The sequence below is a fragment of the Ascaphus truei genome, chromosome 3 (assembly GCF_040206685.1).
Source record: "Ascaphus truei isolate aAscTru1 chromosome 3, aAscTru1.hap1, whole genome shotgun sequence".
NCBI lineage: Eukaryota > Metazoa > Chordata > Amphibia > Anura > Ascaphidae > Ascaphus > Ascaphus truei.
In genome coordinates, this window is record NC_134485.1 from 230,929,101 (window position 1) to 230,948,356 (window position 19,256).

A 19,256-nucleotide genomic window follows, 5' to 3' on the forward strand; every position below is an offset into this window, starting at 1 on the left:
AGGACAGTTGTAAATTCTGTATTTTGGAGATACCTGTAGAAAAAAATCTGCACTAGGAATTTAAAATGGCTAATGCCATTCACATATTTTAAACGTTCAGAGGTTGCGATGGTAACAGAGATAGCACAAGACTCAAGCTAGACTAATAAATCCAATAACACTAGGTTATTAATTAACAGGTAGACAACACTCACTATCCAAAAAACCTGCACACAACTGTCCTTCGCACTTGGAACATTTAAGTTGGTTATATTTAATATAAACATCTATCTAAATTAGAGTTTGCCATATGGCTATATTATGGATCCCATACCATTTAATACTTTTTAAGGGGATCCCTAATAAAGCTACTCAATTTCTTCATGTTTATCACATACCAGTTACGCTTTTCTACTATGTTTTGAGGAAAACATCCACACTTGGGGATACAGCCATACCTGGTCACATACAGTCCTGGGATCCAAAAGGCACACCAGCAGCAAGAAGACACTTTACAACCTTTGATTTGATGAGCTTTATTTGATTTTATCTCTAGTAAGTGGGCTGGCACATGGGCCAAGCTTAGCATCATATCTTCAGCATTTTTATACACAGTGTGCGCTATATTGTGTTTTTCTCTATTTTGGGGTGATCCTGCACCTTCTGGAATCTGGAGGTGTAACGTTGGAACTAGAGGACTTTTGAAAACAAGTCCTCATCAGAGGTTTTGAGCGGATGGCATACCCAGTTTCTTTCATCTACATCTAATTATCCACTTTAATATTATAATATCAGTGTGGGAGTGCCTGTCCATTCTTTGGGTGTGTGCTACTATGGACATGCTGCGGACTGGTTTCTTCTAAGCAGCTGTAAAGCAGCCTCTAGCCAGAAAGAAAACTTTCAGCTTGTTAGCATTTTGAGTGGGATATTATAGGTTGGTCTATTCAGTATTGTGGCTAGGGGTCTGGAATAAAGGCTAGACCTAGAATTCTGTGTTATAAGTGTAGCTCCGGACCCCGTTACCTCTGCTGGCAGGGACCTGCCGGCATCTCTGAAGGGTGGGAACTGAGCAGGGAGCAGTGCGCCGCCATATTGTCCCTTGCGCATGCGATGTGCAGGAAGAAGATGCGGCGGCCATAGAGTCATTGCGCATGTGCAGTGATCACGCGCGCAGCCCTAGCCTACCAGGGAAGGTTCTTGGAAGGGACTACATGTCCCATGAGCCTCAGGAGCGCCCCACATGACGCCAGGGAGCCAATAGGGCTGGAGTATCTCCCTTCTCTCAGGGATTGATACATTTTGCACGCTGGAGATAGGGCAGTCGGCGCAGGACAGTCTAGTGGAACGAGGTGAGGGTGCAGGGGTCAGTGACCCACTGCACTAGGCCAGCAGCTCCTAGGCCCTAGTTAGCCCATAGCCACTCAGTAGTCTTGTGCTATTGCAGGGACAGGCCCTAGGTTAGGGATCCTGCCCCTTTTAGTGTCAGCAGTACAGTTAGGGACACAGCGGACACTGCGCTTCCCATTCCAAGGCTTGGGATCACACCTGGTAACATATAGATTCCCCTCACATGCACACTATATGCGATTGGGTGGGGGGAAAACCCGTTACATAAGAGAATAAATCTTTTTCCAGAAAGTTGATATCATGGGGCATTGCTACCAGGTTTCTGTAATTTTTTTTGTAAACAATCGGGACTTAGATACAATAATTACATTTGTAATAATACCTTTTACATTATTACATCTTTAAGCGGGCAAAGTTTTGGTAATGTGAATGGTATCATCAGCTGGACCCTTTGCAGAAATGGGCACACATATACAATAGTGTAGACATTATACATTTGCCTCTGTGTGTATCTCACCCCGTGGGGTTCACAGCTAGTAAAGTTGTGTAGAGGCTCCTATACAACATGGTTCATTTTAGCTATTGTATCTGAAATCTTTCTCCAGCACTACCCAATCCGCATGGAAAGTACAACAAAGCCCAACAGAAGCATAGAAATATAAAATGCAGTTATTATACAAAGATCCCATTCAGGGTGTAGGCAGAGAGGAATGCCATTCGGCCTGCGAAAGAATGTGCCTTTGGCAGCGATTGCCATACTCAAATGAGGGAAAACATGTAAAAGTGCACAATGCGTTCCTATTTTATCTTGCAAGCCATTAACCCCTTCCCTGCTGTCCGCGCCCCCAACTCATAGCAGAACAATATCTTGTAGACTCGCCCTCGTAACCACAACTGCTGAAATTGTTAAAGAATTAATGTTGCCCTAACGTATTTTTCTTCTATACCATTGATCTCCTCCTACACTCTGGGACATGACCAGTGTTTTGGTATAATACAAAGTAGCTGTTTGTTTCTTCTGTTAAATCCTGTGTTGGGGAAACGTTTTCTGTGAACAGAATGGAACAGAGGTGGTTGGCATCTTAACTCTGTGCTGTAGCAGTGAGGTAGCGGTCTTGCAAGTATCATCCAGTGCGACTGATGTTACGATCCTCAGTGCAAGTTAAGAATGTTGCACAGGAAGAAATATAATGTAAAGGTCAGATCTATCCGAAATACAGAGGCTTTTTTTTACTAACCGCTTTATATACTGTAGCTTCTTCCGAATAGCGCTCTATATGCTAAAACTCTGATATATTTATGTTTCTTTACATGAATTTTGACGGGAGAAAGACTGGATGTTTTATTTGTTAAGCGATGTGTCTTATTTTACTGAATGTATTATCAATGAGTACAATATTTTAATGTGAGCTCAGCTTTACCATTCTTTAGATAAGTATGCTGGTTATTTCATCTAATGCATTAGTTGTATTTAATGCATAACAAACACATCTGAAGATCAGTTCTTTCTGAAGTTACAGTAGATCGCAGCACAAAACAACTCTCAAATGCAGTGCAACTTTAAAAATGTACATGATCGGAATGTATTAGAGTGAACACTATATATTTTGGTCCCTTTGTTTCAGCTAAGAACATAAGTGATCAATTTTAAATGAACCATATTGTGCATTAATTAATAAAATATTGCACAACAGATGTAGAAAATGAATGAATTAATTCTGCTGCCACAAGAATTTGTAACTTTTGTAAACCTCAAAATTGCACACAGTGTTGTGTTTCACGTGGAAATAATGTATTGCTTTTTCTTTTTCAATTTTGAATTCATACTTATGTCATATTTTGCTTTCATGTATCACTTTTAGCTTATTGGTAGACTGACATTTCATGGAGGTACATAACTTTTTTTAACAAGTAAATACTGTACATTTGTAAACTCATGAACCCTTTTTTAGATTAAAGATTGACCATTACTGAGTCTTAAATAAAAAATAATCGCACTGTTTTTGTCATTGCTAGACTATGCGGTATGTTCAAATGAATGAACATTAACAAGCAATAACAAATAGCCACACTTATGAATAAAGCCCTATTTTTCTAATGCGTATGGTGTTTATGATCAATTAACATTTGTAAATTATATATAATATCTAACAGAATTTCCTCTTTAGGTTAAAGGTTTTTAAATAGTTCTTAGCCATTGTTAAAAAGTTGAACACGAGAGAAACACAAGTTGTGTGCTAGGAGTAAACTGCTAGACGTTGTTAATGACTAACAGGGGGATATTGCAATATTGGGGGTTCCTCTGACAGGAGCAGGTAAACTTGAGTTCTGACGATATTTATTACCATGCTATACTTGAAACATACTCCATGCATTAAGATATGACATACTCACCTTTGTTTCATTTCCTCTTACATATCTAAAGAGGTAATTAACAAGGTACAGTTTATTTATTTGTTTGTTTATGTGTTTGCAAATAATTTAATATCAAGGGTGATCCGGACCTACAACAGCAATACAAATTATAACCACAAATTATTTGACCCTTGATGTATCTTTTCTGCTTTATAACACGATCGGTTTTTTTTTTTGGATCACAGGACTTACAAGCAGAAATCGATACTCATACAGAAGTGTTTTATTCCTTGGATGAGAATGGACAGAAAATGCTGAAGTCATTGGGAGGATCCGAAGATGGAGCCCTGTTGCACAGACGTCTCGATAACATGAATATCAGATGGAGCGAGCTCAGGAAAAAGTCCCTCAACATCAGGTAATGGACGGGAAGAGAAAAGAAATGTGAATTTACATTGTTCCTGTTTTTTTTTTTTTTTTTTTTAAGAGCACCCGCTTCTTTTCCTGGGCATTGAAAGAAAGTACCAACTGGGTTGAAACAGCATTTTTTTTCATTCACATGTAGTAAAACCAGATAGTGTTAAAAATAAGGATGAAATAACCACGTCTGGGGTTATTCATCAAATTATTATTATTATTATTTTTAAATGAAGAACATACAGTATTGTACGAATGTAATTGGCTTTCTTAGGCTGATTAAATACCCCTAAAATACATTTCCCAGTTATTTGTTTCTGGTGTAAAAATTAGTCAATTTAAATTTTTTGTAGGTCCTGTGTAATTCTGACATATTCTGGTAATTATTGTTCTTCTCCTTTTTGGGTAATACTGGCAGATACATTTAAACAAAATAACAAAGCGATAAAAGTGTGGATTAACAATTCGCCTCTATGTACAATCATTTACAAACTTATAATGAAAGAGATAATGTCAAGATACTAATGTGCTAATCACCTGTGTTTAACAATGTCATTAGATCACTTTGGCTCCAGGAGGCACCTTTAAGTGGCAGCACGGCTACCACTATTCAGTACAGAAGCCTCAAAGCACTCTAAAAAATGTGAGATTTAAAGAGTGACTTTGTTTCATAAATGTTTGATCTATAAAAGGAAAGTGGATGATAAAGGTAGAATCCCTCTTACCTGATAAAATGTTTTAGAGCAATGCAATTGTTGTCTTCATACAAAGGGAATCATGCTTGAAGCTACAATCCTTCTCCACCCCTAAAACATTGTCTTCTTACCCAAGTAGTACTGAGGGGTCTCGCAGAGCTCATTCATGCCCCCTCTCCCCCATCACGATGGCCAGCAATTTCAACTTCGTAACTTTGCCAGATTCTGGCGAATTACAAATATGGCTGCCAGGATCACCAATAGAAAGCCGCAATGTCATCTCTGGCGATGTTGCGGCTTTCTATGGTCCACAAGATTTCATGGTTAATTTACCGACGACCGTTGGGTCTCTCTGGAAACCGGAGCATTGCGATTGAACTGTGTGGGAAACACTGGAGTCACTAAAGTAATGGGTAAACACACATTCCCACTGCCCCCTAACAAATATATAGTAACAGAATTCTGCTTATAAGCAACTATTTGATTTCTTTGGAAAATAACCAGGATGTTCTATTCAACAGGGGACTTTGAATAGGAAAGAATTTGTCATCTAAGTGATTCCTCTACCTTTATACAAGCCTGACCTTGTCTGAAGGCTAATAACAATATGGGAGAAAGAGAAAGAGCGGGAGCTTTGCTATGAAAGCTCCTGTTGAACATACCTTGGTATCAAACAAAACAGATTGGTCAGAGAAAAGCAAACCCCTCCACTTACCATGTTTATTAATCCACTTGAAAAATACTATTAAAATAATTCTATAATCTCGTCAGTGGCATTGGTTTAATTTGCCCGTAGGAGGGACTGCACCTAATAAATTTTATCGTACCCTAGAGAATTCTGTGCAGTTAGAAATATATGTAAGTATATTGTTTGTATTTAGAATTAAATAAAAGTAATCATCAGCATAGGGTAGGATTATGCAAAGAGTTATCAAGCAATTATAAGTGGAGGAGCACCCAGGGGATATTATAATTAGGCATGTTCTGCAGTCTCATTAAATATATGAAAGATCTCATTATTCTACAAACAGTAATACATTTAAATATTTTTGGTGGGTAGGTGTTAGCTAGTGTAGTATTGATAACTTGATTTAGCACTGAACAAGCCTTTTCTACATTCCCTTTCCTGCAATGTGTATATATTGCATTACAGAACAGTACAGTCAGGGGCACCTCCATTTCACACCTTGCAAGCCCCCTCCACTATTTTTCTCCTACTTCCTCTCTTCCTTAATCGCTCTCTCCCCCCCCCCCCTCACCCCTCTCTCTTCCTCACACTCTTACAGCCCCTCATTCTCCTCTCATCCATCAATTATCCCCCTCTCCCTCAATCCCGCTCCCTCAATCGCCCCTCCCCCTCCTCACACTTATTCCCTCCCTACCCCCGGCCACACACACACACACAATCTCCCCCACAATAATTTCCCCCCCCTAAATACAAACTCATCCAGCCTCCAAATACATACAAAAATCCTTCACCAACCAAATACATTAAAAAAATCCACCCCCCAAATCCATACAACCTCCACCCCAAATAATGTTTTTTTTTAAACAAACCCCCCAAAACATAAAAAACAAAACAAACATATACAAGACCGCGTCACCCCCCCCCCCCCCCCCCAATACATACAAAACACACTTACCTTGGGGACGGTCTCAGGCCTCTGTCGCCCTGCCCCCCTGCCTCCCTCCACTGCTGCGGGCCTCCTGTGGGCTTACCCTCTCTCCTAAGTAGTTTGGGCCTGCCTCTCTCCCTCACTGTCCCGCATCAGGCCTTTCTTTCTTTGACTTCGACGCACGCATGAGAGAGAGAGAGTTCCAGCACGGGCAGCTTGGGAGAGCCGGGGCCCGGCGGCCGGACAAAACAGTTGGAACTTCTTTACCCGGCTGCAGATCATCTTGTTGCCGCCGGCCCGGCTCTCCCAAGCTGCGGGCCTCCTTCACTGTCTAGCACCAAGCATCTTGTGTCGGGTCAAGCTTCCAACCCGATCTGACGTCAGAGAGGCCCGGTGCGCACCGGGGTCGGAGAGAGGCAGAGATAGTGAGGGAAAGGCAGGCCCACAGCTGGGGAGAGCCAGGGCCCGGTGGAAACGAGAGCCGGGCAAAGAAGTTTCCACTTTCCAGCGCAGGCCGAGCCCCCTGTAGCCACCGTGCCCGGGACACTTGTCCCGGCTCATCCTCTCCTCCCCCTTGTGGGCAGCTCTGAATACAGTAGTTATGACACAAAATAATATTGACATGTATCAATATTTTTATTTACTGTTTGATTTACGTCTTGCCATATTTTCAAAGCTTATGTACAATAAAACTGGCACATTGCATAATTGACTTTCAAGGTTTATTCCCAGAGTTGCTTTAAAAAAAAAAAAATGGGTTTACTACTACAGTAAATGTGCCCCTACACCCTACACGACTGGCATTGTTGCAACATTCATAATATAACATATATTCTTTCACAAGGGATGTCATATTTTATTACAAGGTATGTGCCTTTATGTTGATATGTGTGAATGAAGTCAACTGGACTAGATTGTTGTAAATTGGGTTTGACGGGTAACAGCCATCTTTGTGAATTGATGAAAACCATTGCTCCTGTTTACACAAAATGACCTACTGTAGTGCAGGGTTTTCATTTCTTTTAAACAAGCCAATATTTTGTAATTCTTATCATTCTGTAGCCTCAGAGTGCAACAACAATACAGGTGGGTGGTAATGTATCATGTTTATGACTGACTGTCTCTATGAATGAATAGATTAAATTCTGGGTTTGATCACGGGCTGTTTTATATTCGATGTCATCATTACAATTATACCTATAGTGCATAGCGTTATAAGCGGATTCAAATCGAAGCTGTACTGCACCCTCAAATTCCAAAAGGCAAAAAACAGAAGTGAATACCCATAGCGTAATTCAATTTATTATACTGTAAGAGTGGTTTTGGAGAAAACATAAAAATGCTCACTCACAAGGGTAGAAGTTTAGAAGTGTGTGAGTTTGTGAGTGTGCATTTTTATGGTTTTCTCCAAAATCACTATTGTAATAAATGAAACTACGCTAGGGGGCAGGCGCTTCTGTTTTTTGTCTTTTAGAATATTCCTGCAACTGGTTATCTTTCTGAAGCAGCTAAGATCCCAGGGATTTGTCCCACTCCATCCACCATATCCTTTTTTTTTTTGAAGTGAAACTTCTTTAGTGGCACCTCTGATGGGATAAAACTGGATAGATGGGGGGCGAAATGTGAAACGGAAGTGACGTCACGTAATGGACGCCGCTCCGCTCACACGTCCCCTGTCACATGTGGTGGCGGCGGCGGTGATAGCCGCCGGCGCCGCTCCTAATCGCCGCCGCACCCCTCACCCTCCCACATACCCCACACCCAGTAGCTCACATATGCGGCGGCGATAGCCGCCGCTCCTAACTGCTGCTGTTCCGCCGCCCGCTGCCATGCCGCGCGCCACGCATGCGCAGAAGGGGCTGTGCCGTTCCCCGCCCGCTGCCATGCCGCGCGCCACGCATGCGCAGAAGCGGCTGACAGCGGCGCCGTTCCCCGCCCGCTGCCATGCCGCGCGCCACGCATGCGCAGAAGCGGCTGGCAGCGGCGCCGTTCCCCGCCCGCTGCCATGCCGATGGACAGGAGGAGGGAGGCTGGCGTCGGCGCCGCTCTTAACAGCCTGGGAATGGGGGGGTTTGAGCGCGCCGCCGGGTTGTGGGGAAGGGGGGAGCTTAAGCGCGTCGCCGGGGGGTGGGGAAGGGGGGAACTTGAGCGCGCCGCCGGGGGGTGGGGGGAGTCAGGAGAGAGGGGGCAGGACACAGACAGACATACGGTGTGTACACACAGAGAGATACACATATACTGACAGACACACACACACTGACATACACACATTGACTGACACATACACACACTGATTGACATACACACACACTGACTGACACACACACTTACTCTGACGCACACACACACACACTTACTCTGACGGATGTACACACTGACGCACGCACACACACTCTGACGTACGCACGCACACACACTGACGCACGCACACACACTCTGATGCACGCACACACACTCTGACGCATGCACGCGCACACTCTGACACACATTGACGCACGCACGCACACCCCAGTGATGTACAGAACACCGCCCCTGAATGATGTGCCTATTCCTCCCCCCCGCCTGTGAGCTCCCCCACCCGCTCAACATTCATGACGCTGGTACTGCTGCCAATAAACACATACACACACACACTGACGCATGCACACTTTGACGCACGCACTGACGCACGCGCACGCACACTGACTGTCACACACACGCACGCACGCACACTGACTGACACACATACGCACGCACACTGACTGACTGACACACACTCACTGACTGACACACATACTCACTGACTGACACACATACACACACTGACTGACACACATACACACACTGACTGACACACATACACACACTGACTGACACACATACACACACTGACCGACACAGAGAGACATTCACACAAAACAGAGAGAGACATACACTGACACACACACACACACACACACACACACTGACTGACACACATGCACACACTGACACACATGCACACACTGACTGACACGCATACACACACTGACCGACACACATACACACACTGACCGGTACAGATACATACACTGACCGGCACAGATACATACACTGACTGACACACACACACAAACAAACACACATACATACTCTCTGACTGACACACATACATACTCACTGACTGACACATACACTGACTGACACATGTGTGCCGAGCACGCGAGTTATAAGTCAATTTCTGTGACAAAAGTCAAAGAAGTTTCACTTACTATGCGCGTGCACAGCACACACAGCTTTTTTTTTTTACTATTTCTAGTTACTAGGACAATATATGGAACATTTACATCTGAGATCTATATCCCTCGTGTTGATTTTGTGCTGATTTTTCTGATATATATATATATATATATATTTACAGTATATACTGTATGACTTAGCCAATTATGTTGTCTAATAAATGGTCAGATGTCACATTAGTACAAATATAGACAAGTAAGGCACTGAATGAAATATGGTAAATATTTTTTTATCTATTTTTTTGAAGAAGTGTCAGATATATCTTTCTAATTATTGAAAAGCAAACTAATCTAAAAAGTAAACATTAATCTATCTGGTTCACTTGAACAAGATTCTGTGGGGAAATGTTTGTCTTTGGCAGGAAAGCCAAGAATCATCTAACCTTTAAAATAGTCTCAGTGGTGACTGACTTTGCAGTTTAGCACCATTCTTTTTTTATATACAGTGTCAGTGTGTGTATATATACATATGTGTGTGTATATATATATATATATATATATATATATATATATATACCATAATACTGAGTTAAGTTATGGTGAGTGAAAAAAGTGACAAAAACCCTCCACAGGAAAGCAAATATGCAAATACAGCTGTATGCTCATTTGCATGTCTTAGGCAGGTCTGCAACCCCGCCTTTCCCCATTATCACCCAGCATACAGCACTTCCACTGCAGCAAGGGATTCTGGGAAATGACATGCAAAAGCGCACCCAGTGTCACTTTTTGCCTCAAAACCCATTTTTAACATGGTTCCCTATAGGCTTAAGCTTGCTGCATGGTCCCAGCTATGAGCACAGCCAGGGTATGTTTTTTGAGGCAAAAAGTGACACTGGGTGCTCTTTTGCATGTCATTTCCCAGAATCCCTTGCAGCAGTGGAAGTGCTGTATGCTGGGTGATAATGGGGAAAGGCGGGGTTGCAGACCTGCCTAAGACATGCAAATGAGCATACAGCTGTATTTGTGTGTATATATATATATATATATATATATATATATATATATATATATAGTAAATACAACCTCAGATGAACAACAACACATTACATATTACACAGTGTCATGATTTATGTAACAAGTAAGTAGGGTAGGGTAAGTACACCCTTACTGCTTCCATAGGAATTAAGATGCTAAGTAGCAGACAGGTGCTGCTAAGCAAATGCCCTTGATTAATTGATTATCAACAATTGTGATCACCTCTATAAAAGCCGTAGTTTTTAGCAGTTTGCTGGTCTGGAGCATTCAGGTGTGTTAACACAATGCGAAGGAGGAAAGACATCAGCAGATCTTCGAGAAGCAATTGTTGCTGCCCATCAATCTGGGAAGGGCTATAAGGCCATTTCCAAACAATTTAAAGTCCATCATTCTACAGTGAGAAAGATTATTCAAAAGTGGAAAACATTCAAGACAGTTGCCAATCTTCCCAGGAGTGGACGTCCGAGCAAATTCCCCCAAGGCCAGACCGTGCAATGCTCGGAAAAAAACAAGAGTTACATCTCAGACTCTACAGGCCTTTAAATGTTAAAGTTCATGACAGAACAATTAGAAAAACACTGAACAAGTATGGTTTGATTGGAAGGGTTGCCAGGAGAAAGCCTCTTCTCTCTAAAAAGAACATGGCAGCACGACTTAGGTTTGCAAAGTTGCATCTGAACAAACCACAAGACTTCTAGAACAATGTCCTTTGGACAGGTGAGACCAAAGGGGAGATGTTTGGCCATAATGCACAGCACCACGTTTGACGAAAATCAAACACAGCATATCATCACGAACACCTCATACCAACTGTCAAGCATGGTGGTGGAGGGCTGATGATTTGGGCTTGATTTTGAAGCCACAGGACCTGGGAACCTTGCAGTCATTGAGTCGATTATGAACTCCTCTGTATACCAAAGTATTCTAGAGTCAAATGTGAGGCCATCTGTCCGACAGTTAAAGCTTGGCCGAAATTGAGTCATGCAACAAGACAATGATCCCAAGCACACCAGCAAATCTACAAGAGAATGGCTGAAAAAGAAAAGAATCAAGGTGTTGCAATGGCCCAGTCAAAGTCCAGACCTCAACCCAATTGAAATGTTGTGGCTGGACCTTAGGAGAGCTGTGCATAAACAAATGACCACAAACCTCAATGAACTGAAGCATCGTTGTAAAGAAGAGTGTGCCAAAATTCCTCCACAACGATGTGAGAGACTGATAAAGTCATACAGAAAATGATTACTTCAAGTTATTACTGTTAAAGGTGGTTCTTCAAGCTATTGAATCATAAGGTATACTTAGTTTTTCACACATGGCTTCTCCATTTTGGCTTTATTTTTGTTAAAGAAATCATGACACAGTGTAATATGTCATGTGTTGTTGTTCATCTGAGGTTGTATTTACATAATTTTAAGACCTGCTAAGGAACAGATGATTGTTATTCACGTGTGTGTGTGTGTGTGTGTGTGTGTGTGTGTGTGTGTGTGTGTGTGTGTGTGTGTGTGTGTGTGTGTGTGTGTGTGTGTGTGTGTGTGTGTGTGTGTGTGTGTGTGTGTGTGTGTGTGTGTAAATATATAATGCATCAACTTTAAAATGGAGGAGTTACAACTATTATTTTTAAACACAACCCATTTTGGTATGTGTACATTTATAGCCTAACACAAACAGACAGCAATATTGCCATATAAAAAAAATGGGAAGGAAAACAAAATGCAGAATACATGATTTCTGCTTCAAATATTTGTTGTAAATTCATCAATAAACCATTAAGGGATTTTACTTTTAACTCAATTTACATTTTAGAAAAGCCCTCATTACAATGTTTAAAATGTATTGACAAATTAAAAATGCCATTATTTGTGGCTGCAAAATACAATAGTACAGACATAAAGCGTAAAAGTCACTGGTTGGTCGCTTTCTCTTCAGATATATATTTGTTGATGCTTTGAGGGTGCAGCACAGCTTCGATTGCAGTAGCTTTACTGTTAATAGTGATGACATTGGAAAGTGAGCAATAAAACTAATAGTTAACAGATTGAAACCAATGTATGACAATAACCTGAGGACAATTGAAGTATGTTTATTTTATTTTTTGATAGGAAACAAATCTTTATTAACGACTTTCTCTGATGGAGGGGCATGCCCAACGATTTATAGGGGTCCTTTTGTTGATAAGTAGTTTAAATGACCTGTAATATTAAAGACCTTTTCAAATCAGAACACACATTTAACTCATTGGCTTTAAATTATGCTTTATTGGACTATCTTCTTTACCCAATTTGAGTGTGTTATAGTTTTTAGTGTTAGATAAGTACCGTATAAATATGGGCCTATATGCCTAAAAGTCTTAAGTAGAGATGGGCGAATCTGCCCAAATCCATTTCCCAGATTTTCGCTGATGTTACCCCCAAAATCCATTTCGCCGAGCAAAATCCGCAAAGTGCTTTGGTCGGTTTCAGTCCGCGCGGATTCATCAAAATCCGCTATTGGGTGCAGCCCCGTGGACGGCTTTGTAGAAACCAATCTGCGGATTCTTAACAATCCACCAATGGGATTACTTAATCCGTGGATTGGATTCCACAAATCCGTCCACGGGCTGCGGAATCCGTGGAGTGTATTGGTAATAATAATAAATCCGCAAAATGCGAATCGCCCCTTTTCTTAGATTGATCCGCTGAAATCCGCGGACCAGAGGAACTGGCCGATCCGCCGTGGATCACAATCCGCCAAAAGTGTCCCATCTCTAGTCTTAGGACACATGCAAATACTATTTACAGTACAGAAGCGTTAGTGTCATATGGCTTTACAGTAATTACCGTCACAGAGCTATGCTCCTCTGCTTTTGGTATCACTTGTTAATAAAATAGTTTAATTACTTTTCAATAAGTATAGAAATGTAATGGTTGTGCTAGCAGGTATACAGTTACGAGTAATTAAGAGTGATGTGCAGAAGGTGACTGCAATGTGCCATTTATAAACAATTGTTCAGAAATCAAGCCATGGGAATCAATATTTATAATTAGTCAAATGCTGCCAATAAAATCTGTTTGCCTACAGAATTTGTTAAATGTCATGCTAACTGTATGCTTTTGATGCCATTGGATGGCTCTGAAATCCACGTGTACTTGTTAAATGAAGTTCCAGGTTATTATTCCCATTGAATCATGTTAATGGCTAGTTGACCAGTAGTAACACATTTGCACATATTTGTTGTCTATATTAATATTGTAATAAGCGTGATGATTTCCACTAATTGCTGAAAAACACAGATCGTCACAGAAACACAGCCTGTAAGTCTGCTTCTGTTTATCAGCAATCAATTCTCATCAAGGAGACGCTCATACATTAATTATTATTTCTCATCTAAAAGAAACTGGTATTAGTATGAAATGACTTGTACATTTGCCGTGATCTTTCTCCCGCTGACGGTAATGTAACACATAATGTCTTTTAGGTCTCATTTAGAAGCCAGCACCGAGCACTGGAAGCGATTACATATCTCTCTACAGGAACTCCTTGCATGGCTGCAGCTGAAGAACGAGGAACTGAAACAGCAGGCACCGATAGGTGGAGATGTACCCAAAGTGCAAAAGCAAAATGAAACACATCGGGTAGGATGCCTAAATTACTCTATTCTAATGGGAATATATGTACCGTATCTATATATCTATATATCTTGAACCCTATGAAAACTTGAACACTATGTCTATGTCTAGAGTGCTTTCAAGAGGGTTCTCTTTTTCCATTTTTTGCCTATTTACCCTTTGCTCCCTCCTTGCACCTGTGTCCAGTTATACATGCTCATTACATTAAGCTGAAGCGAGAGTGTTGTCCCTTTCTTTTCCTTTCCCCTACATCTGTTTACCAAAGAAAATATAGAGCAGATAAAAGATAAGATCGAAGTAAAATCTGTAGTGGAATAAGCATTGTCTGAACACGCATGGAACATATATATATTGTTCGATGTTTATAATTTTGTTGTTAACACATGTTAATCTCTTTAACACAGAGTATACAACATTTGATATTTCCGTCAGCTATAACCTCAAGTCCAACAGTCAAATAACATTTTTAGATTGAGATATATGGATGTACTGTGTGTGTGTAATATATATATATATATATATATATATATATATATATATATATATATATATATATATATATATATATATATATATATATATATATATATATATATATATATAAAAAATATACATACATACATACACAGAAACATGGAGAGTACAGATTTGATCTTTTCGTTTCAAAATCAGGTGGATATATATATTTTTTCCCCTGCATTAAAGAGTCAATCCAAGCAGCGGTTTCTTTTACATTTATTTTTTTTAAGCAGGATTGAAGTAGGGGGTCTCCGGAGCTGAACTCCATTAATTTCAGGACCCCCTGCTTTCAGAGATACTTCCCTCCGTAGGGGGTGACGGTAGCTACTCTGGCTGTTGTAGCATGGTTCACATTATGGCTGTTTTTCAAAGCACCCACTAGCCAATAGGAAGCTGTGATGTTATATGGTGCGTCTTCCTATTGGCCCACATGATGCAGAACTTTAAAAAGCAGAACGATGCATAGAGGTAAGTATCTCGGGAAGCAGGGGTCCCCAGAGCTGAAATTAATGAGGTTCAGCTATGGAGACCCCCTGCTTCAATCCTGTATAAAAAAAGAATACAAATTAATGTTTTTTTTAAAATGCATTTGGATTGCCTCTTTAACTATTCTGTATCTGGAGCTTGTACTCAATAATAAATCCTACAGAGGTTTGTTGTGTTCTCAACCAATTCTCTCCATCAACATTTCAGATTTTGGGCATGTCAGAGGGATTTTTTTTAATATCAACTTGGGTTTCTACCCTGCAGACGTGTAAGAAGAGAGTTACAGGTTATAAATTATCAGTGTTTGTTTAGAGTATTTAATAATTTGGAGCTATGGTAGAATCCCCATATTAGTTGAATTCAAGATTGTGTGACAGTGTCTTAATTAGTAAGAAAGGATATCTTATGCTGTCAACCACATGTACCTTGTAAGTGAAGATAGAAATAGAAGCCAAGCAGAGTTCAAGAAGGTTGAGTAAGGTCTTTTAGATGTTATGTTAGATGGATTATGTTTGTAATACATGAAAGTATAGGAAATACTGTATGAATAAAACGACCAAGATCTGCTCCGAATGTACGAACCAGGATATTTGTTGTATGTTAATAGTTAGAAATACAAACAGTGCTCCTTTAACCACCTGAAGACCTCAGAATATGCTTTTGTTGTCAATATGGACTCTCTTTGGAACATTACAGGTACATTTAGCTTCACAAGTATAAATATACTTTATTTTGAAGTAAAGCAGGTCTTAAAATGCATACATATTCCGTGCCTAAAGCTCTCATAACATCACACCATGTTGATATCTTGATTCCCTGGGATGCTGACTGTCCTACATTTTTCTTTCATCTTCCCAGTGTGTGATCAGTCTTATATAGTTTTGTGGAATCTACAAAAGGAGCATATTTTCACGGCAGCTGCTTCTCACCTCGCCCCGTGTTAAGTTCATGTTACAGTTAGTTTTATTACATCACTCAATGGTCACATAATGCCCCAAAATCTGCCATAATACAATTCTGTCTTCATGACAAGCAAAAGGAAATCCACGTGAGAAGTCTGGAAAACAATGGGGGGTTTTTTTGTGTCAAATTCACCCCTGTTAGTTTATAAAACTGTCATAGCATATTGGTGTTTTGATTCAATCTTCGGATGAAACATCAGTGTGAGCAAAACAGAAACTCAGTGCTATACAGCTCTTTTTGCCATTATCTTTGGTTATTTCTTTTGTCGGGAGTGAAGGCCAGAACAGCATGATTGGCACTCTTTCCTTCTTGAAGCGGCTGTAGCTAAAATAGATTTTGGATAGGATTTACACTGAGTATAGGTTCAGTTCAAATTGCTTGTAACTCCAAGAAAGGGAATTGCAGGGATTTAAAATGCATGTCCCTTGCAAAATTGTACAGAAATACCAGTATGGGTCAAATTGTAACATTCCCACATGTACCCTCTTCAATTTTAGTCTGTTTAGTCAGAAAAGAGCTTTTGGACAGACAAATGTTGAAAATAAGCGGTGTAATAGCTATAAAACACAATGTTTTGTTCCTACATACATCCAATTTTAAACTTTCTTTACATTCTTAATTCTCAGACATCTTCAATGCTGCAATTCCACATACAGCGAGCCAGAAAGCCATACTTTTGTAAAGAATTTAATTGCAGCCAGCCCCCTCACATCTCCCCCAGCCCCCCTCACATCTCTCCCAGCCCCCCTCACATCTCTCCCAGCCCTCCCCCCCACCTACCAGGCCCCATCACATCTCTCCCAGACCCCTCACATCTCTCCCAGACCCTCACATCTCTCCCAGCCACCCTCACATCTCTCCCAGACCCTCACATCTCTCCCAGCCCCCTCACATCTCCCCCAGCCCCCTCACATCTCTCCCAGACCCTCACATCTCTCCCAGCCCCCTCACATCTCCCCCAGCCCCCTCACATCTCCCCCAGCCACCCTCACATCTCTCCCAGACCCTCACATCTCTCCCAGCCCCCTCACATCTCCCCCAGCCCCCTCACATCTCTCCCAGACCCCTCACATCTCTCCCAGACCCTCACATCTCTCCCAGCCACCCTCACATCTCTCCCAGAACCTCACATCTCTCTCAGCCCCCTCACATCTCCCCCAGCCCCCCTCACATCTCTCCCAGCCCCCCTCACATTTCTCCCAGCTCTCCCCCCCACCTACCAGGCCCCATCACATCTCTCCCAGACCCCTCACATCTCTCCCAGACCCTCACATCTCTCCCAGCCCCATCACATCTCTCCCAGACCCCCACATCTCTCCCAGCCACCCTCACATCTCTCCCAGACCCTCACATCTCTCCCAGCCCCCTCACATCTCCCCCAGCCCCCTCACATCTCTCCCAAACCCTCACATCTCTCCCAGCCCCCTCACATCTCCCCCAGCCCCCTCACATCTCCCCCAGCCACCCTCACATCTCTCCCAGACCCTCACATCTCTCCCAGCCCCCTCACATCTCCCCCAGCCCCCCTCACATCTCTCCCAGCCCCCCTCACATCTCTCCCAGTCCCCCCCCCCCACCTACCAGGCCACATCACATCTCTCCCAGACCCCTCACATCTCTCCCAGACCCTCACATCTCTCCCAGCCACCCTCACATCTCTCCCAGACCCTCACATCTCCCCCAGCCCCATCACATCTCTCCCAGACCCCTCACATCTCTCCCAGACCCTCACATCTCTCCCAGCCCCCTCACATCTCTCCCAGACCCTCACATCTCCCCCAGCCCCATCACATCTCTCCCAGACCCCTCACATCTCTCCCAGACCCTCACATCTCTCCCAGCCCCCTCACATCTCCCCCAGCCACCCTCACATCTCTCCCAGCCCCCTCACATCTCCCCCAGACCCTCACATCTCTCCCAGGCCCTCACATCTCTCCCAGCCCCCTCACATCTCCCCCAGCCCCCTCACATCTCTCCCAGCCACCCTCACATCTCTCCCAGACCCTCACATCTCTCCCAGACCCTCACATCTCTCCCAGCCCCCTCACATCTCTCCCAGCCCCCTCACATCTCTCCAAGCCCCCTCACATCTCTCCCAGACCCTCACATCTCCCCCAGCCCCCTCACATCTCTCCCAGCCACCCTCACATCTCTCCCAGCCCCCTCACATCTCTCCCAGACCCTCACATCTCTCCCAGACCCTCACATCTCTCCCAGCCCCCTCACATCTCTCCCAGCCCCCTCACATCTCCCCCAGCCCCCTCACATCTCTCCCAGCCCCCTCACATCTCTCCCAGACCCTCACATCTCTCCCAGACCCTCACATCTCTCCCAGACCCTCACATCTCTCCCAGCCCCCTCACATCTCTCCCAGCCCCCTCACATCTCTCCCAGACCCTCACATCTCTCCCAGCCACCCTCACATCTCTCCCAGCCACCCTCACATCTCTCCCAGACCCTCACATCTCTCCCAGCCACCCTCACATCTCTCCCAGCCACCTTCACATCTCTCCCAGCCCCCTCACATCTCTCCCAGCCCCCTCACATCTCCCCCAGCCCCCTCACATCTCTCCCAAGCCCCCTCACATCTCTCCCAGCCCCCTCACATCTCTCCCAGACCCCTCACATCTCTCCCAGACCCTCACATCTCTCCCAGACCCTCACATCTCTCCCAGCCACCCTCACATCTCTCCCAGACCCTCACATCTCTCCCAGACCCTCACATCTTTCCCAGACCCTCACATCTCTCCCAGACCCTCACATCTCTCCCAGCCCCCTCACATCTCTCCCAGACCCTCACATCTCTCCCAGCCACCCTCACATCTCTCCCAGACCCTCACATCTCTCCCAGACCCTCACATCTCTCCCAGCCCTCCCCCCCACCTACCAGGCCCCCTCACATCTCTCCCAGACCCTCACATCTCTCCCAGACCCTCACATCTCTCCCAGCCCCCTCACATCTCTCCCAGACCCCTCACATCTCTCCCAGCCACCCTCACATCTCTCCCAGCCACCCTCGCATCTCTCCCAGCCACCCTCACA

General features: G+C 43.2%; 1 protein-coding gene across 19 annotated transcripts in view; it reads left to right on the forward strand.

Annotated features, from left to right (window-relative positions):
* DMD (dystrophin) overlaps positions 1–19,256 on the forward strand; it is a 2,761,517-nt gene that overhangs the window by 2,315,834 nt on the left and 426,427 nt on the right. For 17 of the 19 annotated variants that reach the window (XM_075590265.1, XM_075590266.1, XM_075590270.1 and 14 more), the window contains 2 exons: positions 3,927–4,099; positions 14,096–14,252. In XM_075590265.1, coding sequence (XP_075446380.1) covers positions 3,927–4,099; positions 14,096–14,252 — 330 coding nt within the window. Of the gene's footprint in view, positions 1–2,296; positions 2,525–3,926; positions 4,100–14,095; positions 14,253–19,256 lie in introns of those variants that run through there. The other 2 variants (XM_075590280.1, XM_075590281.1) reach the window with 2 other exon arrangements.